Below are 24,780 nucleotides of genomic sequence, written 5' to 3'. Positions count from 1 at the left end.
AGTTTGTTCTAGTTAGGTACCTAGGTAACAAGCAACTCTTAACAAACGCCATAAGATTCGTCTGAAAGCAATGAAGGCTTTCCTAGCACAATGTTCGGAGAAGAGCTTGTCGTGGTATAACTGGTGATGCATGTCCCTGGCTGCCTTAGGTACCTACCTAGTGTGACCGGTCAAGGGAAAAATGGAACTTGTATGTATTTAGAAGCTACGAAGTGAATTACTTGGTAGATCGATGGTCAAGGACTCAAGGTACTTCCTTCCTCCCGTTGACTTTTTCTTCATCGGCATTCCCCCCAGTCCTAAAGCCACGTTCAACAAGTGTGTGAATACAGCTGTGATCGGATTCATTTAGTATTCAGGATAATGGATTCCTCATGTAGATACATCTCATAGAAAACATGTTGTCTTGTATTTTGGGTTGCCTCCAAGTTGCTCAGACATTGGCGTGATTGGTATGGAACCCTAACCCTTGTATGCTTAGCCGAGCCACCACACCACAGCCCAGCCCAGCGGGGTCGATCCACACCTGCCTGGATGCCAAGTTCTCCCACTTCAACAACGAACCCGTTGATGTTTGACTTCCATCGGCAGATATTGAATCGCATTCGCGAGAACATCGTTTGCACAAAGCTAACGCGACCTTGGACATTCTAGATTGTCAATTTTTTTCTTTTTTTTTTGAAGATTTCGCTGCTGAGGCAAGTGGCCGTGACACATTTTCGTGGCGCTCCTGCCTGGGTATCTATCCAGTTTCCAGTTTCCAGGTTCCGAGACAGCAAACAGCCCGTGACACAAGACGGCCGTCATTTCGACTCTAAATATCCCCCGCGAGGTTAACGTTGCTTTCCTTGTGCGTACAACTATTGTACCGTACCACATTGCGGCAGTCGCCCCGGGTGACAACAGTTCTGGCCCCTAGCGGAAATTAGCCACAACGCGTCTGCGTGGCCGACCATCATTGTGACCCGATCCGAGGTTCGTGAGCCGTTGGTCGTTTCTGTTTCCTAACTGCAGTTTAGTTTCTCACCCGTCTAGGAAGTTGTGGCGTTTTCCACTCCCTGTCCCCCGTTTCAGTGAGGCTCATCTCGGGGTATATCACTGCATTGCGGCTCAGTGCCTGGTACCTCGACCGACAGGGTACTCTGTGCTACGTCTGTCTTCTGGCGTCCTACGACACCAACTCCTCGCAATGGCTAACCACCCATCTTGGCGGTTGCTGCCGGCCACCGCCCCTGGAATCCCCACCCTTCTCGTCTCAACAGCCTTCACGGCCGACTCCTACAGCGTTCATTTCTCAGACCTCGCCAACTTGTGGGTCGAGACCTTGGAAAGGAGACCTATCATCAAGCGAGGGATGGTGGAGGATACGAGCATCGACCCCAGTGATGGCCCCGACCAAATCCGAAAGATGCTCGAACTTTTGCGGGCCGCCTTTGACACCGACGATGCCGAGCACCGAAACACGTCGCTAACTCTCTCGCGGGGCGATGATGACGACTCACTCGTGGTCCACGTCACTTGTGTACTGCCAAAACCGTTGAAGCCCTTCAAGTGGCCAATGCATTTGAAGAAATGCTCACAGTCAACCCTCGCCTCCGAACTTGTGCTCCCCATGATACAGGCACAGGAAGCACGCGCGCGAGAGATCAACCAGCTCATCTCGCTCCTTCGAGAGAAGGATAGCGTCATCTCTCGGCTCGTCGACAAACTGGAAGGCACGGGTACAGGGCTCGAATACGTCTTCAACGTACTGTCTGGGAAGCGTAAGGTCACTCGAGCCACGGCTGAGGGACGGGTCAAGGGTCTCGCCCCCTTCGCAGAGTCCGAGTTCCGGAGCAAAGCCCCAGACCTTCGCACCATCGCGCAATCCTCCGACGTTTCATCTCTCTTGAGCTCGGTTTTCGGCCCTCCCGGCCTGCAATACAAGTCAGACTTAGAATTAGAGGCATCAACAGCGTTGGATGGCTGGTGGACGAACCTATCCAAAGGCGGAAATGTCCTTTTGTCGGCGCGCTCAGAGAAAGAGATATCACAAACGATCTCCACACCCCGAGAACCTCAGGTGGCCAAGGAAGAAGATGACGACTTCCAGGTCCAAGCTACACCACCAGGCGTTAAGTCCACCCGCAAACGCGGCAGCCCTTCGAAGGTGATAGACGATGACGAAACATCGGACGGCGGGGACACGACAGAGGCACCAGCTCCCGCCGCGTCCCCGGCTAAGCCCAAGACAGCGGTATCCAAGCTTGGGACCATCGGTAGACATACAAAACCATCCCCGTCTCCTCCGCCTCCCAACGTACCGGAGCGGTCAGCCAAATTCCAGACTGCAACATCTGATACTCACTCCGAGACGGCTTCGGAAATTGACGAGGATGACACTGCCCAGCTCTCACCTCCTCCACCCCCCAAACCAGTCCCAAAACGGGGTGGCTTGGGCCGGATTGGAGGAAAACCAAAGCAAGAGGAGCCATCCATGCCCACACGCTCGCCGTCTCCAGCGGCCCCTCCGGACGAGCCGTCAAGCCAGTTGCCGAGGAGGAACAAGCTGGGTATGATTGGGAAAAAGGCCGCGACCCCGGGCGCATCGGCTACCAGTGCGAGCGACGAGACAAGGGGCCGAAGCAAAACCCCTGCTCTAGAACCCAAGAAGGAACAAGTGCGGGAGACGTCACAAGAACGAGCTGATCGCAAGCGGGCTGAACTTCAGAAAGAGATGGAAAAGCGAGCCGCAGCAGGCCCGGCGAAGAAGAAGCGGAAGTTCTAATGTTGGGTTGTCACATGAGAATGTCGTCAAAGATCTGCCATCTCTTTGTAAATACCAAGTGGCCTGCGCATTGGCATCACTACTATTGTGTCGGAAATCGACGACGCCTTGCTTTCTGTCTATCTCGCCCATCTGACCGTAACATCTCCTTCATCTACTCGACCCATCGAAGGCTTCATCAGTACCACCAACTAGGGCAAAGGTGTTGACTTCAAGTTTCCTAGCAACGAAAATAGAGCGATCTCGGTCCACCAAAACGTGAACGCTGTCCGCGGATACCTACCGGGGACCCCCACGTCCACTAAGATGTATGTACGTGTCCGCTCCCGGGGCTGCGCCAGCGTTTGTACGCCCGCCACTCAAGTCCCATGCGCCCTGCAAATACACCCGGGCTGACAGGAGGCCGTCGAAGGGCTGGGCCCTGGCAGTCAACCAAAACTGTGGTACCACAGGTCACAGCCGGATGATTTAGAAGCAAGATGGTCACAAGGCAAACGGGGCGCCATCTCCTTCGGGTCCCATAATCTCAAAACGGAAACCAGACGTAAGCTCCGCCGCGGCAGAGGGGGGGACAGCGTCAAGGGCCGGGTCTGGATGCGTTACGGCCGGGGCCGGCGCGGGATCTGGTGTGACATCCGATCATCGGCTTTACTCTGATACGGAAAGGTGATGACGCACCTGTGACGAAGCCTGGGTGTTGTCAATACTACTGACCAAGTGCGCCACGGTAACAGCTTGACCAAGAAGGGCCTGTCACAATTGATGGCGATGCGTGTTGGGATTGCTCAGGGATCACCATCATGACCGGAAGCATACGACAAGCTGGGGGGCCGAGGGCTGGCTGACTCGACAGCTCAGAGGGCACGGCAGTCTGGATCGGTTGACGCGGCTCTCCTGTCTGTAACACATGACGCCTTGGATGGCATCGGCAGCCGTGTCATGTAGCATACTCGTCAAAAGTTCCTTCATCATCGGGCGGCATTTTCGTGCTGTCCATCTGACTGATCAAACGCGGCTGTTCCTTGGACTGAGACTTGAACATCGAAAGTGAGATAGAACCGTGCCTTATCACAAATCACATTCTGCATTCGACCGGCCGGAAGCGCGAGCTGTGCCTCGGGTTAAAGGGCTGAATGCATTCGCGCATGAATCATGGGACACAGCCAGCCTTCGGCGAGACGGGGCAACGCAAGCCCACATCCGACCCCCCTCGTCGTTACTTCGTTGGAAGACAAGTAGTCCACGCTTCCCCTCCACCCGAAATACGTTCTGCATCGAACTTCCGAGCGGGTGAGATCTTCACCGCCGGATATCTGATCGGTTGAATCTGAGACCGGAGAGCAGCCATCTTTGGTCAGCCGCATGCATCTTGAACTGGTCCCTTCAACTCGGACCCATCGATCCGCGGCCCGCGACGCAATGTATGTCCGATGCGGACATGCATCCTGTTGTGCACCACACTTGCATGAATTCTGCTAGTGTCCACATGCTGGCCGAGTCAAAATACTCTACGCGGGTCCGGGGAACAGAACATTCATACCCTGCCTGCATCAAGTATGCGATGCGGCCGAGAGCTTCACGCCCCTTTAATGCTACTTTGATGCTCGTGGCACAGATTTGTGGTTCGCGCGAAGGGTGCTGCCGGGGCTTCAACTGTTGTGGTTTCTATTGTATCAACCGGACAGGAACACACGCCTTCGATCCCAACAGCGAACCCTAGACGGGAGAATCAGTTTGAATCAACTCAAAAGCCGGACAGCAAATAGCCATACTCTATGAGAGAACACCACAAGACGCTTCAGCCTCGTGCTCCTCCTCACCACAAACGGCCGTCAAAGACCGGCTACCAGGAAACCGAAACGTCATCTGCCGTCGCACCCGCCGGGATCACAGCTCCGGGATCACTTCCACAGCATCAGCTTCTGACAGCTCCCGTGTACCGTGCATGCTCCCGGAGCATCATCCGATCCCATCCTGCACCAGACGAACAAAAGAAAACGCAATTCAGACACATCACACTGCAAAGCAACCCCCTTTCAATCAATCCGACAGCCATCCCCTCCCCCCTTTCATGTCCTCACCCCGGAGACCCGGAGAAGCAAATTAAAACAAGTCGTCTATACCTTTCCCTCCTCGCCGGCCTGCCTCCGTCAGCAACCCGCAACAATAACAACAGCCCCACGTGGCGTACCACCGGAGGGGCGGGGGGGTGGTTAGGGCACGGATCGGGACGCCTGCATGGTGCTACTGCACCGGCCGGCCGGGGGACCCTTCTGGTCCCCCCGACCTCCTGCGGCCCCTTATGGCCCCCTCTCCTATGGTTACCGTTAGCGGTCGGGACACGGCATGGTGCGGATGGTGGTCGGGCAATGGGGGGGCGGGTGTGGGAGTGCGGGTGCAGGAGGGACAGGGGTTGGTTTTTGGGGGGGGAGTTGATGGTTTTTCGTTTTGTTTCTTTTTTTTTTTTGGTGTCGTCTTTTTTTGTTTGGTTTCGTGGGGGGAGAGAGGCAAGAGTGGGAGGATTCGGTTGGGTGCTGCCATCTGACATGTCAGCCCCTGGTTTGCGACCCGCGGACTGCGAGTTGCGAGTTGCGACGTGGAGCGCTTAGGGGTAGCCCTGTCCTCCCCTCCCCTCCTCTCAACTTACCTGCCTGTTTTGCAGCCGCATTCTCATGGTATCTTTCACAGGAGTGTGTGGGTGGTCCATCATCGTTGAGAAAAGAGCCGCGACTCACTGTTCGCGATGCCGTTGGTGGTTTACCTACATGTATCGGCCCGAGAACAGGCGAGCTCATGATTTCGGCTCCGGACCCTGCCTCAAGGCTCCGAACGGGGGCCGGACAAACGCATTGTGTCGAGTACTGCCGCACTGCCGTTCGTCGTTCGGGCACTGTTCGGGATTCACGTCACTGCCCGCCGTTTATCGATAGTCATCCAGGACACTAGGCAGCCGGATTGTCCCCCGCAACGTTCCATGCAGGCATGGAAGCAGGCTAGCAGCGCGGTGAGACCGGTCCCGTGAACCAGGTTTCCGAGGCCGATCCAATCTCGATCGAGCGGCATATGCCGGGTGATCTGCGACCGGGGAGTCGTGGGCCCCCCGGGCATTTTCGTGATTTCATCAGTTATCACTGTGGCCAGAGCAATGCGGACAGCCCGTAATTAAGCGAGATCGTTGACCTGTTGGAATCTGAGACATGACAGAACGCCAGACGGGCATTATTATGAGCAGATTTCCCATTTTCCATTTTGAGCTGGGGCTGAATCGCCGAGACCTTCCCCACCGAGGGCTGGGAGCTTTCAGAGCGCTATTGCTTCGAGTGCTTCGTACAACACTGCAGTTCAGGGCCCGAAAAGCCAAGGGGGCGTGCCAGGGCCAACGCTTTCTTGGTTGGGGATAGGGTGGGCTGTGTGGCTTGAACCTTACCGCAAAAAATGGGCTTATCCAACGGTCTGAGGGGAGGGAGCTAATCTGCGCTTCAGCCACAGGTTGCAGATGAACAACCGCGAGGAGCGCCAACGGTTACTCGCAACAAGACCCCAGTCAAGAATCTGTTGTCAGCCTTGCAGCCCATGGGTGCGAAAGGAGGCCGCGGGGCGCACGGAATACATCGCTCGGCTGTTGCATACGACTATTCACACACCTCCTGGGTCTCGACCCGAGATCTGCATCACTACACGGTAGTACACGCCCCTACTGGGAGTCCCCGTCAATACCAGGCGTTGCCGAGACGTTGGTCGCTTTCACCATGGGTTCTTTTTAGCTCCCAAACGGGCTATCACAAAAAGTCGACACTTGCGTAATCATTATTAGCCATTTTCCGTTTTGGGATGCCACCGAGGTATTGGTCAGCCCAAGCCAGGTGGTTACTCAAGAAGGCAACAAGGCGGGGGGGGGGGGGGTTGAAGGTTACCACCATCGTCGAGGTGATCAACACCAACTTGAAGACTGCCGCTTTGGGGAGTGCCGCTGTTAGCCATCGTCCCACGGCTGCTACTGCGGCTTCGGCAACGCAGGAACATGAGACGCCAGGGAGATCCTCCCGCAATAGCTGGCAGCTGCCGGATCCGTCCATGGAGGCTCTTAAAATAGGTGCCCAGTTCGTGCCAGCACCGTCTGCCCTCCTCCAGGCAACGATGTTTTGGATTCCAACGCCCACCTGCTCAACAACGCGTGTTGGGCAGGCTGGCTCCATCTAGGGGCTGGCTCTCTTGGCTGCATCTGGTGGTGACACCACACAGATCACCATGCGCAGGAGAGCCGGCGTCGTCGACAGTGTACGTGATGTCGTGCAGGAACCAGAGGCCATCCCAGCGCCCGGTGCCGAGTGAGCTAGTTCGTTGGCAGTCTATGGCGTTTCGGGGCCCGGCCGGGCATCAATCGGCGATGCGGGCATCTAAATTGGGAACTTGGACCCCGAATGTAACAACATCTGCAACGAAATCGACCCTGCATTCGTTCACTTTCCATGGCAGAAGGCTAATCAGTGTTTGACAGGACCCCCTGGACAGCTCCCCAGACTGCTGGGTCTGCTGCTGAACAAATGTTGGAAGGGATGATGGGGGCCGTGTTTCGTCGTCTTTCAGCTGGGGTCGAAGAGTGGAAAGAGTTGTCGAAAGCGGCCACACGTAGCATGCCGGTAAGCCGACCGTTGCCGTGTGTGTTGGGAGCAAGTAGACACACCCACACACCCACCCTCTCTCGGGCTTTGATCTGAGCGGGCGGCGGCAGAATCGGCACCGACATCATAACTGCCGTTGCCCGGAGGTGGCCGCATGGGGGTTGCTCTGTGCCCGCGCACATGACTGAATGGGCTTCCCCGCGATCGTCATCCTTCTCATTCCCGAATACGCCACAGGGGGGCAGCCGGGGGCGACCGGGGGCACAGTGTCTCAGGGACTTTGATCACCCCAGATGCACTGACAGACCCGACAGAGTGGTAACCAATGATTATTCGTTGTTGGCTGCCAAGGTGCCTTTCTCCCTCCCCTGTGCCCTTGTCCGGTCACTGCTGGTCCCCCGGTTCGAGTCTCGCGAGTCTTCGACACTGTTCAGGGTTCCGGGGTACCCTATCCTGCCTTTCTCAATGCCGAGAAACTCGACCCCTGCCCATTGCTGTGTGGAAAGAGAGTTGTCACAATTTCTGCCCCAGAAAGAAGACTATCGATCGGCGCTCGAGCCTCTTCGAATTTCAATTCTCAAAAGGCTGATCTCCACAGAGCCCGAGTGAGACACTCCAAGTGAGACACGCGGATGGTCTTCCTCCCGACGAGAGTGGGCTATCCGTATCTAGGAACATTAGCCGCGTCGGGATATTGCAACAGCGGCACGGCGCCTATATCGCGAGCGCGATGTTAACGCGTTGGCGACACAAGACCAGGTGGCAATGCGTAATGTGACATCGAATGCAACCGACCTGACTTTTTTTCTTGTTGTAGTGTAGAATTGATGCCACGCTGCTCGGGTGCACTATTCCACGCGTCAACAATCGACCCAACTTGAAGCTTGCCAGCACCAAAGAGTTGCCACAGAGCATGGATCGGAGTCGGAATCCGTTTGAACGGCGAACGGAGTCCGTACACCAGCCCCATTGGCGGCCGACTCGATCGGCCGCATCGGATTCCGCCTCTCTCTGTTGGGTGCTGGACCACCACCCCCTGACTATGAGGCGTCGGCTCCGCCTCGGCGAGGCCGTCACTTCCAGGGTTAAAAATAATGGCGGCAGTCCCATCCATCCCCCATCCCTGGCATATCGCGGCAGCTTGATTGGTGATGGCGCCATTGGCAGCGGGAGTTAACGTTGGCTGCATGAGACCTTCCTCGAGCCAGTCTCACTCGGCGAACATTCGTGGAAGTCATGAGACAAGAAACGGCCACTGCTGCCGGCCCGCAACCGTCCAAGACGCCGCCCAACGGTTCTTCACGCTAGGGCTGTGACGCGGCCGTCCAACACGCCTTGGTGGCACAGCATGGTTGGAGGGAGGTCCGGGGAAAACCCACACAGCCACACTCTGCGTTGGGCCTCTCACCCTTTCTGGACTGTTTCTGAAGCATACAACAGACCTTCATTGGTCAGAACACTGCAAAGGCTCGAGGGACGGCGAAAGAAAAAATCCACGAGCTGCAAGAATCTCAGAATAGTGCCCACCACAATGAAACGCAGAAAAATAGCAGCCACCGATCGTGTTTCAGCTTTTCTTTACCCCGTGATCCATTGTTCCAAACCTTTTCTCGAAGCAGTCCATCCATTCCAACCTCTAAGTTCGCCGCCATTACGCCGACAGGTTGCAGATGGTGCTGTTGTGAAACTGCAGTTTATTTGCTGTGGCTCCAGGCTGCAAAGAAAGGGGGAAAAGGGAAGACCGGCACAAAGATCAGCCACATACCACGGGGCTTCCCGTCATCCAGAACAGGACGGGTTTGAGACATGGTTAAGGAACTATTTTGTTTAGGCTCGAATCCTTATTCTTCTTTATTCTTATCCCCGAAACAGAATCTCAACCGCCTAAGACAAGCCAAGATCTTAACCCCGACTTCAATCTGCCGTTTCGTGACCGCCATCTGATCGAAACATCTGGTTGCACAACAAGATATGAGCATGCTTGAGGCAGGAGATGGACATTTTTTTGTGTGGCAGCCCAATGCTCAAAGTCCGCACTCCTACCTTGAAATGCCGTGTCCCGAGCGGAAGCAGCAGATCTTGAGATCTTCATCGCTCCGGGGTAGAACCAAGAACCAACTCGCTAACCTGGTCATTCGCTCTGTTCATGGTGATCCCTGTGTGATAGAAATTTGCTGCGAAAAGGCTCTGATTCGCTGCCCTGCCCAGGAACAACTTTGGATGCATCATGCGCATTCCAATCCGCCGTGTCACCATCGAGATCATCCCCAGATCAGCTAAGCAGCGATTAAACTATTACGATCCACTCACGCGCCATGCATGCATGGAAGAATTACACCGCAAGCCGGCACCAGGTTAATCCACTGCCCTGAGCCTCGAGATGGTGTGAGACAATCGGCCTGGGGGTTGGCTGGAAAGTAGCTGCCGGACCCGAGGTGCCACCTTTTGGTGACTGTTTGCAACTTTGGACATTCCCCTGACGTGCCGCCCCATTTTGACTCGTCGACTGGCTCCGCACTGCTGCCCTCTGTCAAAGCATGCTGGTGATCCCTCCGCCAATTTCTTCGCTGTTGGCTGCATAGCTCAACACCATCGCATTAGGGTGCATCACAAGAATTCAGAACCCTTCCCCCCTCTCAAACAGCCCCGACAGGTTTCGGAGAGGGCGCAACAGCTGCCCCTTTGCTCAGTAGACCCCATCAAGGCAGCCACTCGGGGCCTCTGCCCCTTCTGCCGCGGCCAAAGACAGGTGCTGTCGCTGCTAGCCGCCAGACGAATCATATTTCTCCTGGACCAGGCGTGGCGTGCGAATGGCATGGGCCAGGATCCGACGCCTTCTTTCGGGCCTTGGCGGCGAACAGAAGACCCGACTGGTGGTGAGTGAAAGGTTGGAGAGCAAAGGGGGGCTATTGGCTGCCGGCGCCAGCCGACAGGCTGAGGTTAAGATAGTCACCATGACTTGCCCACAGAAGTCTGACCGCCATGGGGCGTTGGAAGCTTGTTTCTTGCTAAAGCCGGGGAATTAGAGCCCGGCGTGGACCCGCTGCACTGATGGGGCGAAGCTCATTGTACTGTGTAAGAAGGGTAGCTCCATTTCTATTCTGGGCAGTATGGCACGACCAGCTCGTCGTCCGTACGCTCCATGCTGCAGCACAATGCATACCGTAGTGACGAACAAAGGAAACAACCACAACAACACTTGCTCCTCCTTCCGCTCAGCGCACACGTGTAAACCCAGGCGCCACCCAACGGCGTATTGCGCCATGGCTATCTTCAGGGTGCTGTTGTGCAACGAGGGGCGGCAACCCCTGGCGCGGCCTCCCGTTCTTGAGCGCCATCGAAGTCCCCAGCAGCCCTAGCCCGCAAGTCACGGCCGCCAACTTCGCCGGCACTGGCACATCCGAGTCTTCGGCCCAGGCCTCTCCCTCCTTGCGGTGGTGTTGGATAGCATGACTATCTAAAACCAATAATTGCAAAATAACTAGCTCATGCTCCTGATCTCCGCGGGGTGGAGAAGGGAGCTATCGAATCAACCATAACCAACAGCCCCCAGTGCCCAGAACAAGAACTCGGAAAGTGACAGAACTACCAAAATCCCATTCCTTTTTCCCCTGCACCCCCCCGCACACACCGGTATCAACAACTCCACAGAACCCTTCCAAGTAATGGTTGCCCCTCCCTCCCTCGCTCGGGGGAGGCCCACCGCCGCCTGAGTGATCCCCGTCCCCAACCCCGCGTTGCTGAAAGGCCGGGAATGCCCAGATCACCGCCCAGCCAGTCCAGTCCAGTCAAGTCGAGACAAGGGATGGGGATGGATGAATCCACAAGACCGGCCAGCCCACACCCGAAGACCGCGGCGGAGAAAGAGAGAAACGGGAGGGGGGAAGGGCCAAGTGGCAAGGCGCTCTCTGGCTGGGTAAGTAAGCGAAAAAAGGGTGACCGTGCTGGGATCCAGGCGCCAAAAAGCGCAGGAATTCGATTCGGTCGCCCGTCACTGTCCAACTCCCGCCCGGGGTACCTGGTTGAAGTACCTGCCTTGTTGCCGGACCTACCTACCTGCTTGGGGTTGAGCTGCGCGTGCTGTCTTGTTTCTTGATCGGGCCAACTGCCCCCGTCTGTTCACTTCTCCGTTGGCAGGTAGCATAATGTGGTCATCAAAGCTGGCAATGATCCATCGGGCCAAGATGTGCAAGAAAGTGAGGACTGAAAGCGTGAGATTCAAATGCGTCTATCAGCTATGCAGCGTAAAATCGACATTAACTACCTACTCAGACACGAATTATTGCGTTGCTGCCGCTCCCCTCTCCGCCCACCACCCCGCGTCTCCATTTTCTTTGTGTTCGCCCGTCAAAATGTCAATAAAGCCAACCCCAACCAACCAACCACAGACCCAAAGAAGAACTTGATCGGCCAACCAAAACCGGGGGTATTGTCCCGCGCAGAATAGCAAGTAAAGTAAGGAAGAAAGATGCCGTGGCAGCGCGCACATGCAAAGCGCGGTATCGTAATAGTACAGTGGGAAAAAAGAAGCCAGAGAACAGACAAGACATGCCGGATTAAGCAACCCGCCCGCTCCCTCCCCATCCCCGTCCAGGTCCAACCCTGTAACAGACAGAGGGGGGAGAGGAAAGAGAAGAGGAAACCCAAAATTCAACACCCACCCACCCCCCAGCCAGCCAACCAAGCCAGCACATGCCAAAAGCGTACATACCACAATAAACCAAAAGAAACAAACCCCACATGTCATTAACATTAACCAACCCCCCCCTGCCCTGGCAAGGCCAACGGCGGCGGACGATCAATCCGCGTAAAGTCAACCTGGCGGATCCCCCAGGTTCCAGAATAGGTCTCCATCTCAAAACCCCTGCCCCAGCCCATACCCTGCAGTAAATACCGCAACGCCTTCCTCTCCACATTGCCCCATACCCTCTAACCCCGCAACCCCACTCGCAGCAGCCACCCAGCCCTGAACCTGCTGCTGCTGTTGTTGCTGCTGAAGGTGGTGATGGTGATGGAGCTGCTGCTGCTGTTGTTGTTGGTGGTAGGCGCCGCCGTCCGTGTCCATCGCGTCCGCGTACACCTCCGGCATTGTGAGGGGGTAGCCGTTGGGCGCGACAAACGGCAGGCCGTGGGTTTCGGCGCCGTGAGAGGTAGTGTGGTTGTGGCTGTGGTGGTGGTGGTGATAGTTCCCCGGGGGCGGGGACACGACGCCGCCGGCGCTGCCGCGGAGGTCGGGAAGCAGTTGGCCATAGGGGGAGTGGTGGTGGTGGAGGAGAGGCAGCGGTTCCGGTGTGACGGGTTCGTTTAATGCGGCGCCGGGCTCGCTGGAGGCGCGGGCCATTGTTGTGGTTGTTAAGGCCGGGGATGTGTGGGATGGGAAGAGTTGCGGGTCGGGGTAGTTGTAGTTGAGTTCTGTGCCGCTGCTGGTTCGGTCCATACTTTGGGCCGTAGGGCTGTGGTGGAAGAAGGACGTTGGCCCGCCATAGGGGGAAGGGGATGAGGAAGGGTCGTTGATGAGGTGGAGGAATGGACCTCTGGTGGCACTCTGGTGGTGGGGTGAAGGGGGGAAGTGGTAGTGCTGCAGCTGAGGTTGGGTGGTGACGGCGCTGCTGTTGCTGCGGAGGGACTGGCGGCTGCCGCGGGGAATCCGGCCTCCCTTTCTGCTGAACGAATGGTGGTGGTGGGCGGGGTAGCTCCGGTACACGCGCGAGGACAGCCCGCCGTGGCTGGTGGCGCTGCGCCGGGATTGGTTGTCTTTGCGGTAGCGCGTTGTGCTCTGCACGCCTGCGACAGCCCAGGGTTCGAGGAACCACTCGGTTGACTTCTTTGTCTCGGCTTGACTGGCGAGGTTCGTGGACCCGTTTTTTGCGTCGGCCGTGGTGGTGCTGTTCCTACGATCGCGCTTGGTGAAGGCCTGGACGTTGTCAGTGGTTGCTCATGGAAAGTGTGGGTGCTTTGCCGACTCACGTGGTTCATGCTCAGGTTGTGTCGGATGCTGTTTTGCCAGCCCTTGTTGGCGCTTTTGCCCCTATCCGTGTTCTCGCGGAACCACTGGTAAATCTCCTGCAAAGTCATGGCTTGCCGCGGTGTGCTTAGGAATGCGCGGTAGATGAGCTGAGCGTATGGCGGTTCTTCGGGTTTCCCTCCGCCGGGTTGGAGCTGTTGAGCAGAGCTCCGCTTGTTGCGAGGCCGGGTCTCTGGGTCAACGTTGACCAACGTCGGAGCTTGGCTGTCCACATCGTCATCCAAGCAAATTGTTATGTCATCCATCGGCATTGAGAGCGTCGTGCTGCAGGGCGACAACGGGTTTCCGCTCTCGGGAGTTGAAGGGTATCCGTCTCTTGGTGATGTGTGGTACCCGGCTGGGTACGGCTCGGTTTGGCTTCGGGCACGTTGGTATTCGTTGTCTGCTCCGTCGAAGGATTGGGGCGCTACAAACGGCATGCCATCAGAGGAGAAGGATGTTGGGATGTCGTTGCTGGGAAGGTAGCCGGGGAGCTGCGAGTCTAATCCGGGATACCGGCTGTGGAGTTGCTCCGTTGCTGCTTCCCATGGCGTTGGGCCGAGCTGCTCTGGCGAGTCCCAGCTGCGCGGGGAGGACTGATTTGAGCTAGCTGTCTGAGGGAGGCTGCTGAGCGCGGGAGAGCCGTGAAGTGCGTAATTATCCAACTCGTCGCTGCTGGTCTGTGATCCCAGACAGCCATTCCAATGACTTGGGACGTAGGCCCGGTGGCCGCCATTGTCGTGGCTCTGTAGCGCGCCCATCCCGGCAACCAGTTGGTGTTCCGCCTGGGCTGAATCCGAAGACGCACTTGAGCGGGACACTTGCTCTGGCGAGGAGATGTAGAGGGCTCCCATGCTGGGAAGCGCCGCCATATGCGCGGCGATTGCGATTCGGGATGGTCCCTTGCGAGAGAGGCGTGATCAAAGGAGGGAGGGCCGGTGGCCAAGCTATGAAGGACAGGAGTCGGGTTACGAGATTGGTGTCTTGCTCAAGGCAACGAGGACAAAGAGGTGCGAAGTGAACAAGGCCGGAGGAGGTGTGCAAGAGGGGACAAGAGAAGTTTGATGTGCCAGAAATCCTCGTTGGAGTTTGGGCCGGCCGGGGAGAAGTAGTCAGTCCTCGTTGAGGATCAAGGCTGATCTGTTGGTCGGCGAATGGGCTGGGGCTCCGGGAGTTATCCGCCAGCTACTGTCCAGAGCCCGGATGGGGCGATCCCAGGCAGGGGTTATGTAGATTGCGGGCGACTTGTAGCTCGGTACCTTCAGCAGGCCTGGGGGTCCAGGATGTAATGGCGACTTGGTGAGCTTCCGCGGCGGGCGGGAGGGCAGGGGTGTTTGAAGATACTGGTGGTGTAAGGTTGACGCTGCCAGCTCACTGACTGGTTGACCGGACATCTACATCAAGGTGCCGGAGCAGGCAACGTGCCTCGTGAGTACCATGCAAGTCTGCACCACCAGCGTGTGCATGGGGACCGGGGGATGGGCGAGATGCCACCGCCGTGTGCTCTGGGGGAGGTACCAGGTACCAACTGGCCCTGCACTCGCTGAAGGTGGGCCGGGGTGTATTGTGTATGTACACCGTGTGGCTGCGTGGTCTGTACCTGTTGCTGCCTTGTGTGGTGTGAGGAAGAGGGGCGTGTGTGTTTCTGTGTGTGCGTATGTGCTAAAAAAGGGCAGATGCAAACGCAGATTGGGCGCCTGAGGCTGCCCCAAGCATTCCACAATTCGGGGATGGTGTTGTCCAGCTAGGTTCGAACAGCCACGGCCTGGGGGGGGGGCGTCGCTCTGATCCGGCCAGCCTCGCAGCCCGCCGGCCTGGCGCACAGTAGGAATAAGCCGTCCCCCACATGCCATGCAGCATACTGCGCCGACCCAGGCTCAACCGGGATGAGAAGTGAGAAGGCGACATGAGATCGCCCTGATCCTAGCTCCGACCCCGGTCCCGGCCCTGCCCCCGCGAGTGGAACTTCCCGACAGCATTTACCAGCCAGCATCTCTTTCGCTGGTGGGGCACGCAGGAGTCCGTCTCTGAGCTGAGGTTGGCGACAGTTTGTCCATTTCTCAGCAGCGTCATTGCCAGCATTAGCTTGTCTCGTTCGAGTTCGGCCTGTGTCCGCCGTTGGCCGCGCATTATTTGCCATTGTTACCCTCCGCGGGTCTGCTCCGTCGAAGCGAACAACTCTGTCGGTGAGGGAGGAAAACTGGCGGAGCAGCCAGGGACAATCCCCGGAAGAGTGCATGTCACCGGCCAAATGCTTTGAAGGGGCCAATCATGAATGCGGGTTGGAACAGTTGGTCGCTCACGTCCAATGGCGATGCAACGCCTGGGCAGCCGACGGCATCTCGCACCGTGCAAGGGCTGGCGGCAATCTCTGGGGAATCTGGGCTGCAGAACCCGTGTTTCATTCTAGAAGGCTTGTCGAAACATGCAGCTCCAGCATTTGCGCAGTCATCAGAATGCTTGCTATGGGGCAAGCAGCAGGAAGCCGGCGGCGGGATCCAGGAACGGCGGCGAAGGAGGGAAGGGGTGGAGTGAGCTTCAAGCAAGCTACATGAACGTGTCGGCAACACAGTAGAAGCCAGTCTCCATTCCGGTGCCTATCAACGGCGGCTCCGTGTCCCCCGCACATGACCTTCATTTTCAGGAACAAGAGACCAGCCGCCCAGGAGACAGGCCGCCGAGTCGGCAAGGCCACGGAGTGGTTCTTCCGAAGGGTGATCTGGCCAGGCGACAAAATGGGTGGCGCGATCGTGTCGCACGTCCGAATCCGGAAGACAGCATGCTCAGAAGTGACGGAACGGGCCCTGCGTCGGCGGAAATAATGGCGGAATGGTGACCTGACCAGAGGAAAGGGGTCACACAACCAAGGCAAGGCTGGACGTTGTACTCGCATCGGCTCTCATTAACTCGTTTTGTGGCTGGTCGGCAGTGGGACAGTCTGCTGCAGTATCGGCAGAGATCATACGCGTACAACGGCCGGCTCGCTTGAGATGGGGCCTCTAGAACGGGCCGTCGCCGCCTTGGTCGGCCCACTTCCAACTCGGAAGCCGTCCGTCCCAATGTGCAATTCCCGGATTGACCAATGCCGCACCGGCACCGAGCTGCCGAATTAAGTATTTTACTTGCGGTAATAGACCTGCACGCCGTGTTAGTCACCGGCTTGTTCTCGGCATGTCTCGGACGTCTGTCCATTTTCGGTGTTTACATACCTTCTTAAACTGGAAGTGCAGTTGCAGGATACCCTGTGCAGTTTTAAGTCAGCATCAAGTCATCGACTCCCCAGTTGGTTCTGGCTAGCGCGATGTAAGGCTTGACAACCGCGGAATCGACACGCCGTTGACACCCGAGCTAGAGACGCGCGGAAGTGGCGCGCATTGAGAAGGGGATGGGGCAGGCCGAGGCCTGGGCCCGAGACAAGTGTGGCCCCCGGGATCTTCCACCCGCAAATGCGGCACAGCAGCATGAGCGAGACGACACGTGAATTCACCGGACGTACTTTGTCAAAACTGCTTTTGAACCCTCGTTCCTTCTTGGCGCTGTAATCCCATTCCCGGTCCACAATTCGGAAGGCGATATCTTCGTAGGGCGGGCCGGCAATGAAACGGATGAGACATGTGTCCTCCTTGCCCGCGGGGGCAAACGACTCGCCCTTCCGGCGACCATGCTCCCGGATGATCTTAAATGTCGGAGCCTTGGTCTTGTCGATGAGGTCAGGGTAGAAGACGTTGAACCGATAGCCCTGGACAACCTTGGGTGGCGGATTGTCGTGGTCGTAGTGGGTTTGGTTGTACTTGTTCCACTCGTACCCCATCAGCACGCGGTTGAAGTAGCGCGGCTTCCTGGGCCTGTACTTGTCGGCCCAGAGAGGTTTCTGGATGCCCGGAACTGCTTCTTCCGCGGCGAAGATCTCCTCGCCTTCGCCGACCCCGCGTGCGACTTCTCGATCATATAATGCCTTGGTTGCCTGCGAAAAGTCCTCATTCCCTGCTGACGCAAATCGAGCAGTCCCTGGCGGCGGCGCGCTGGAACTGGCCAGAGCGGTGGCGGTCGACGCGGCCGGCTTAGCAACGGCTTTACTGGATCCTGTCGGGAGATCAGGGACGCCGCCGGAAAACCCATCGGAAGCCTCTAACGCCGATGCCCGTTCCGGATCCCGGGCCCTAAGCATCTCAACCCGAGCCTCCTTGATCACAGCACACACATTCTTCAACGTGGCCTTGGACTTGTACACCAGCAAGCTCTTTAGCAATGCCTCCCAATAATCCGTGTCGATAGACTCGTCTGATCGGAGCTTGGCCTTGATCTGCCTTTCCAATGCTTCTAACTGCTCCAGGGTTTTTGGGCTAAGAATCCGGTCGACGTCGGATGCAACCGAGGTCACGGCTCGCCCTTCCGGGCCTTGTGGTTTCAACTTCTGGAGGCGGTCCGAGCAAAGCGTGAGCAGGGCCGCCCAGTACTCCTTGTTCCGGGCGTTGTTCTCGAGACTGTGGTAAGACTGCACGTCTTCTTCCAACTCTTTCAGCTTGGCTTCGTTCAGGCCCTGCACCACGGCCTCTGGGGAGGGTATCTGGATCTCGACGTCGTCTTCGTCGTCATCGAAGGCGTCGCGGTCGGGGTCGATAAAACGCAGGCCAAAGGCCAAGTAATCGATGGGCCGGGCGCGCTGCTCGCGGACGCGGATGTCGGATTTTTTCTTGGCCTGCTTCAGAACGAACTTGTCCTCGTCGGCAATGAACTGTTCCGACTGCTGGTCCTGCGTAAGGTACCTGCCGGCAGCGGCTGTCGCGTGATTTCTGGGGGGTGGGTGGCGAGAAGGCTTCGCAATTCGGTTCGACGAGTCGTAGCGCGGTGCTGTGATGTCCCGGTCTCTGTCTTTGCGCGGTGACTTGGACCCGTCGATCATGGCTTGCCGATCAGGATTCATGGTGATGTTGTGATTTTTGTATTCGTGCGGTGGTGTAGTGGCGTTAGTATGTTAGATGCGACAGAAAAATGTCGAAGCAGGTACGGTGTTGTTCACAATAGATGCAAAGCTTGGGAATTCTGGTTTGCATTCGGCTGACGAGGCAGAAGCAAGTCCGAAGCGCGCTTGAGTTCTGCAAGTTGACGACGGCTGCCCAGAACAGAGGTAGCGCAGGGCTAAATTACCTGCCTACCTTAGCTCCTCCCAGCGAGCCCTGTCGCTGAAGCTTGGCATTGGTGGGCCAAATTCAACACCATGCCGTTCATTCCTCCACTTCATTCCATCTTCAATCACGATTCGCAAATTGACAAATTAACGGATTAACGACTCATCGCAACCGGCACAAGCCAATGCGGCACACCGGTTTACCATCGCTACTCTGGTGATCGGACAACAGAATGCCGCCATAACAAACACGACACGCCAAGCGATGCCATGTACAGCATCGGCAATCAGGGCAAGATCATGCGCAAGTTGCTAGGCAAGACCACGTCGGATTCTGCCCACGACACACCTTCTCAAGCAGCTATCACTAGCTCGCCTCTTGCTCCCCACTACCGCCCAACCGCATCCCAGGATGCTTTCCATGATGCTGGTGTACCGATAGCCTGCCTCGACCGTTCTCCCGATGGACGGTCCGCTGTGCTTGCTGGGCGCCATGTGTTGAAGACGGTCACTTTCGACGGCCTATTGGTAAATGACGGCATCGACCTACGCGCATTGCTCATTGCTCAGCCGTCTCAACGAGGGAACATTCCCACCTCGGTCGCCGACCAGCTGTCCATCAAAGCCGTCAAGTGGGGCGAACCACAAGGGAAGCAGGCCCTCTTCACGGCTGGCACCAGCGGCAAGATCTTTCAGTACGACTTGGTGCGCGCCGGAACCACCGGCCTCGGTTCCCCGGTCGACTGTGTCCAGATCCGGGAAGACTCTCGCCAGGTCAATGCGCTGGACATCAACCCCCACCGGAACTCGTGGTTACTGTCTGGCAGCCAGGACGGGATTGTGCGCTGCTTCGATGTCCGACAGCCCACGCAGACGCGGACCGGCGCCACCTTCCGCTCCATCCAGGCGTTCAAGTGCAACGCCGACGGTGTGCACCATGTCCAGTGGAGCCCGCGAGATGGGTTTCTCTTCGCCTGCGCCACCGAGCAGGGCTTCGTGCTCAAGTGGGACATGCGGAAGCCCAGCGCCCCCATCTTGCGCATCAAGGCCCACGAAAAGTCATGCATGTCGATGGCATGGCACCCGGACGGTATCCACCTCGTCAGCGGAGGTCTCGACAGCAAGTGCAACATCTGGGACATGTCCAGGCAAGACAAGCGCCAAAAGCCCAAGTGGACGCTCTCGACCCCAGCGCCTGCTGGCGCGCTGGCCTGGCGTCCGGGGCAATGGTCTGCCACCGCCCAAGGAAAGCGTGCCTCGCAGCTCGCCATCTCCTATGACGAAACCAGCCAAAAGCGTTACGGGATAAATGTGGTACACATATGGGACCTCGCACGACCCACCATGCCCTACAAGGAGATACAAAGGTTCGACACCTCACCCAGCGCCATGCTCTGGCACGACCAGTATCTTCTTTGGACTGCGGGACAGGACGGTATTTTTAGTCAATGTGACGTCACGTATGCTCCGAAAGTCATCGACCGCCAGGCCGTATCTACCATGGCCTTTTCCCCTCGGGGTGACGTGCTCATGCTCCTTGACGAGCGCGGGCCCCCCCCAAGGCCCCGGCCACATATTTTGCACCACGAGGAGGTCGGCGTGCCGTCTTATAGTTCGAGCCCCACAACACCCAGATTCAGTGTTAGCCGGAGTGACTCCGAGGATGATGCCATGGGGAGCTTCATAGGACCCAAACGGCGTGGCAGCCGGAGGCGGCGGCCCAGCACCCGCTCCACAGCCACACTAAGTACGACACCACCAGCAGGTCCGACCACGGAAGAGATTATGTCACTCGAACAGACCATCAAAGCCACTGGCACCTACAAGCCCCAGCAGGCCATGGCGGTTGGCCACGTCCCGTCCACTGCCAACGTGGAAGTGTACGGATACCTGGCCATGAACTACCTCGAAGCACTTCACAAGGACCTGCCATACTCAGCCGACGCAGGATCCCTGCCTGAGCGGGTTGCAACCATCCTCGAACACTATGCTAGGGCTGCGGCGAACGTAAAGCAGTTTCGGCTTGCGCAAACGTGGCGCATCCTAGCCTATTCTATCGATATGCTGCTCCACAGGCGCGCACAATACCATCTTGACCGTCGCATGGACCGCCACCACTACGCTGCCAGGAGAAAGAGCGAGGCCAAGGCAAAGGCAAAGGCAAAAGCATTGGCGGAGCTCTTTAGTGCACCAGCGCAGACCATAGTCGACGGAGAGGAGACACCCCGGAAGGTCGTGTCCATGGCGAGCTTTGACAAGGCACTTCATCCGAGATCCCTGCTATCTGAAGAGCTGGAAAGCACCTCTAATGTCCCCACCCCGGTTACGCGCCCGGTGTCGGATGACGCAGAGGTCGCACATTCTGTCGAAAGGGAACGTGGGAGGAAGCTGACTCCGATCGTTGAACCGGAGAGCTTCACGCTTCCCCCGGCGGTGCATCCGGCATCGCTTGTTGCACGCAAACGCCTCGACTCCGTGCCGCTCTCCATCGCAAGCCATGATAGCGGGGCGACACATGCGAGCACGGAAGGGTACGACTTTTACGATACCGAAGCCATCCTCAAACCCGTCAAGGTCCCCAGTTCGAAGCCCAAGCCAACTCAGGTGCATGACCACCGTGAGCAGGGATCGCCGGGCACAACGCGGAGACCGCTTCTTAGGCAGGATTCTGAAGAGAGTTACGTGCATCTTTTTTCCATCTCGGATGAAAGTCGACGGGCAACGGGTCTTACCACGTCATCGGAGGATGGTAGTTTGACAGGACAAGCAGCTCGGGCAGCCATCCTAGCGGGGCTTCGCAAGGGAAATGATGAAACATCTAACGACCATGATGACGGCCTAGAAATCCGGCGGTCCTCGGGCCGCAACCCTGATATGCCGTTCCGCACGATGCTCGGAAGAACCGAAACGGACATGACAGCCTTTACCGATGAGCATCACGCCATCACGCAAACCACCACCGACAGCTTCGAGTCACGCTTCCCTTCACAAACAGATGCTGACTTTGTGGTCGAGTCACCGGTGTTAGAAACTCCATCCCCCGAGTCCCCCATGGCCCCCGACGACGACCAATCCCCCTTCATCGTCGAGACGGATTATCTCTGCTGGCCTGACGACCACCCATACCCCTATCCTATTGACCCGGCATCCGGCTTCTCGGCGGTCTCCCACACCCCTCTCCAGCCCTATGCTCTCATTTCCCGTGCCTTGGCGTTTGAAGCCAAGTCCTCGGCCCTCAACGCTTCAGCTATTGTCCTGCTGCTCAAACCACTCCTCCCAGACGGTATCATCGACCATTTCCAAGCCGCTGCCATCCTCCGTCAACACCACAGCCGGTTGATGAGCATGAGGCTCTTCGTCGAAGCCGCACTTCTCCGCAACCTGTGCATGAAGGGCTGGCCGGGCGGCGCGCTAGCCACCTGGGGCGACAACTACCCCGCCATCTTCACCTGCGCCCAAGAGGGCGTGCAGGCGAGTTTTGCGTGCACGACCTGCCACAAGCCGCGCGACGTCGACCGCACCGCGGCATCGACCGATTCCGTCTGGCGCTGCGAACGCTGCACGGCGGTTATGGCCCCCTGTGCAGTCTGTGGCGCGAGAGACGCCGTCGCTCCCACCAGCGTGATGCCGCTGCCCACGCCTACAAATCCCAAACCCTGGCAACAACAGCAGCAACAACAACCCCACAATCCGCCCCGCGGAACCCAAGAACCCATACTCGCCACATGGTGGTACTGCCCCGGGTGCGGCCACGGCGGACACTCCTCCTGCCTGGCCTCATGGCACGCCACCCTCGACTCATCCTCATCATCATCAACCAACTGGGGCGCCCACGCCGCACTAGCCGACGCCCCCGGCTCGGAGCCCACCGACGGCTGCTGTCCGCTCGACGGGTGCGGCCACGCGTGTCTGCCCGCCAAACCCGGCGCCGAGAGTGTCGTGAGCCGCACCACGGAGGATGTCAGCCGTGTGGTGCGGGAGGCGACGAGGGCGGTGGCCAAGGCGACGGTGGCGGCGGCGGCGGCGGCGGCGGTGGAGAGGGGGGTGGGGACTGCCGCGGAGGTTAGTCATTTGGCGGGGCAGTTTGCGGAGGAGCAGTTGGGGGATGTCGGAGGTGCCGGGGGGGGTGGTGGTGGTGGTGGCGGTGCAGGGGGAGGAGGGGGGGGAGGTGGTGGTGGTGGGTATGGTGGGAGGCATCATGTGGTGCCTGTGAGGAGTGATGGGAATGATATACCGCAGAGTAGGGCGGTGGAGACGGTGAGGGAGACGTTGGGGAGTGGCGGCGGGCTGGGGAGTGGTGCGAGGGTTGGGACGGGCATTTTGAGTTCGAGTCCGGGGCGGGGGGGGATTGGGGTTGAGAGGGAAAGGAGGAAGAGTGTCAAGTTTGTGGCGACGGATGAGCGCCGGTAGTGGGCTCGTGGCTGTGGCCGATGGGTGATCCTTGGCGTGCCATATTCCGAGTCATGTTCAGGGTTGGCTTTGCATAATGAGAGGTTCGGGTTATATCTCTGCAGCGTTGGAAGCCTGTGTCTGTGCAGATTGATCCAGTTATCCAGTTACGTTGTTCTTCTTTCCTTAAGATCCGCATCGGAAGCCAAGTCCTCGTCCAGGATGGAGGCTCCGCTCCGGGGGTCCGACCCCGGTACATGGTTAAGCTCCGAGGGCCCTCGGAATTAGCATCGAACCGGCTCAGGCTAACGCCAACCGCAACCGAGGAGGATCGGTGCGAGACACTGTCCGTGGTTCTTGAGCATGTTAATGTCGGACGGTGTTTCAATTCTCTTTCCAACTCCGGTGGCTGTCGGAAGACGCGCGTTAGGTACTTTGAGAGACAATGGACACACGAAGCAATATTCGTAGCGATGTAGACCGGAGCATATGTTGCTCGTGGGTGCGTATAAAGGAGTTCTCCCTCCTCACTTCAGAGGAACTCAGCTCATCACAACATCACTCACTCCCACATTGACACCAAAGCAACACCAACAACCTAACAACCCCAAACCATCACAATGGCCACCGCCACCCCCAAGAAGCTCCGCATCGCGGTGATGCTCGAAATGGTCCAACTCTCCGACATCATGGGCATCGACATTTTCGGCAACCTCTCCCAAGAGTACATGAGCCAGATCCACCACTTCGAGCCCGCCTGGGCCGCCTTCGCGCCGCACGCGGTCGAGATGGAGTTCTTCTTCCTCGCCACGACGCTGGAGCCGACACACATGACGCCCGGCCTCAAGTTCGTGCCCAACATGACGTACGACGACTGCCCGCGCGACCTCGACATCGTCGTCGTCGGCGGCACCTTCTTCTCGCACCGCCCCGCCTCGGCCGACCGCTTCATGAAGGAGGCCTGGCTCAAGACCCGCGTGTGGATGACCACCTGCACGGGGAGTGTTTGGTTGGCGAGCACGGGCTTGTTGGATGGCCGGAAGGCGACCACGAATAGGGAGGGCTTGGCTATTGCGAAGAAGCTGCAGCCGGATGTGGACTGGCAGGATCAGCGCTGGGTGGTGGAGGAGAAGCCGTTTGATGGGGAGGGTAAGGGCGAGCTGTGGACTGCGGGGGGTGCTGGAGCCGGTGAGTATCTTTTATTGCTGACGTGGATTGACTGCACATGTGGTGGATGACGGACGGCTGATTGAGCTTGCTTCTAGGTCTCAACATGATTGCTACGTATTGCTTGGAGAACTTTGACAAGGAGTTTGTCACTACGCTGGCCCTGAAGCCCTTAGAGTTCCGCCTGGATGGCAACATGAGCCAGTTCTACCTGGCCTGAAGGGTGGGGGTAACTGTATGTGAGATGGGACGGAATTATTTAGTTGCTCCAAGGTACTTTCCCTATTTTCTTAACAGGGTTATTATAGCATTGTTTATCCGGTGACTCAGTTTTCTATGACCTCTTCGACTTGATGTTCCAGTTCAATATCTAGCAGAAACAAGCGAAGAGCAGTGGCAAATATTTGGATACTGATGGTTCAGTCCCCAAGTACTATCGCCCTGCCGCGTGAACAACGTCGTGTGCCTCGAACCCGTAAAATCAAGACAATGTAGCAACAGAGGGAGCAGCAAAACCCAGGAAATATACCTCTATCCTGATTGTGGCAACGATATTGTATTATCTCGGGCTAGCAACCACCCATGTTGGGCATTCCACATTTTTAAGACGATAGCACTGGCGGCAGTCACACATCAATAACAATGAGGAGTGCTTACCATAATAGTGTTCCGTCTGAACAGCTATGAGTTTGTATAGAGCGCG

At 57.6% G+C, this 24,780-nt stretch overlaps 5 protein-coding genes across 5 annotated transcripts; 3 read left to right on the top strand and 2 right to left on the bottom strand.

The window, feature by feature from the left end:
* Positions 1 to 1,189: 1,189 nt before the first annotated feature.
* Positions 1,190 to 2,767, top strand: F5144DRAFT_477645 (XRCC4-like factor-domain-containing protein; the record flags this gene model as incomplete). Its single annotated transcript, XM_066785055.1, has 1 exon — positions 1,190 to 2,767. One exon carries the CDS (start codon positions 1,190 to 1,192, stop codon positions 2,765 to 2,767), a length of 1,578 nt encoding a protein of 525 aa, XP_066649621.1.
* A 1,479-nt stretch (positions 2,768 to 4,246) lies between these two features.
* Positions 4,247 to 5,554, top strand: F5144DRAFT_559137 (uncharacterized protein). The gene is made up of 3 exons (XM_066788125.1): positions 4,247 to 4,483; positions 4,540 to 5,301; positions 5,415 to 5,554. Exons 2-3 carry the CDS (start codon positions 4,543 to 4,545, stop codon positions 5,481 to 5,483), a joined length of 828 nt encoding a protein of 275 aa, XP_066649620.1. The 5' UTR covers positions 4,247 to 4,483; positions 4,540 to 4,542; the 3' UTR covers positions 5,484 to 5,554.
* A 6,554-nt stretch (positions 5,555 to 12,108) lies between these two features.
* On the bottom strand, positions 12,109 to 14,385 carry F5144DRAFT_83232 (uncharacterized protein). Its single transcript, XM_066793458.1, has 2 exons — positions 13,357 to 14,385; positions 12,109 to 13,303 (listed from the first exon to the last, which is right to left on the bottom strand). The coding sequence occupies exons 1-2, from the start codon at positions 14,263 to 14,265 to the stop codon at positions 12,245 to 12,247; spliced, it is 1,968 nt and encodes a 655-aa protein (XP_066649619.1). The 5' UTR covers positions 14,266 to 14,385; the 3' UTR covers positions 12,109 to 12,244.
* Positions 14,386 to 16,437: 2,052 nt separating this feature from the next.
* F5144DRAFT_83235 (mid region of cactin-domain-containing protein) lies at positions 16,438 to 18,502 on the bottom strand. The gene is made up of 2 exons (XM_066793459.1): positions 16,603 to 18,502; positions 16,438 to 16,529 (listed from the first exon to the last, which is right to left on the bottom strand). Exon 1 carries the CDS (start codon positions 18,315 to 18,317, stop codon positions 16,662 to 16,664), a length of 1,656 nt encoding a protein of 551 aa, XP_066649618.1. The 5' UTR covers positions 18,318 to 18,502; the 3' UTR covers positions 16,438 to 16,529; positions 16,603 to 16,661.
* An 85-nt stretch (positions 18,503 to 18,587) lies between these two features.
* F5144DRAFT_609099 (uncharacterized protein) lies at positions 18,588 to 24,474 on the top strand. The gene is made up of 4 exons (XM_066791615.1): positions 18,588 to 22,583; positions 23,036 to 23,275; positions 23,555 to 24,098; positions 24,176 to 24,474. The coding sequence occupies exons 1-4, from the start codon at positions 18,792 to 18,794 to the stop codon at positions 24,295 to 24,297; spliced, it is 4,698 nt and encodes a 1,565-aa protein (XP_066649617.1). The 5' UTR covers positions 18,588 to 18,791; the 3' UTR covers positions 24,298 to 24,474.
* Positions 24,475 to 24,780: the final 306 nt, after the last annotated feature.

Source organism: Chaetomium tenue, assembly GCF_020726465.1.
Source record: "Chaetomium tenue strain MPI-SDFR-AT-0079 chromosome Unknown F5144scaffold_1, whole genome shotgun sequence".
Classification (NCBI taxonomy): Eukaryota; Fungi; Ascomycota; class Sordariomycetes; order Sordariales; family Chaetomiaceae; genus Chaetomium; species Chaetomium tenue.
This window is presented reverse-complemented; position numbering and strand designations above follow the sequence as displayed.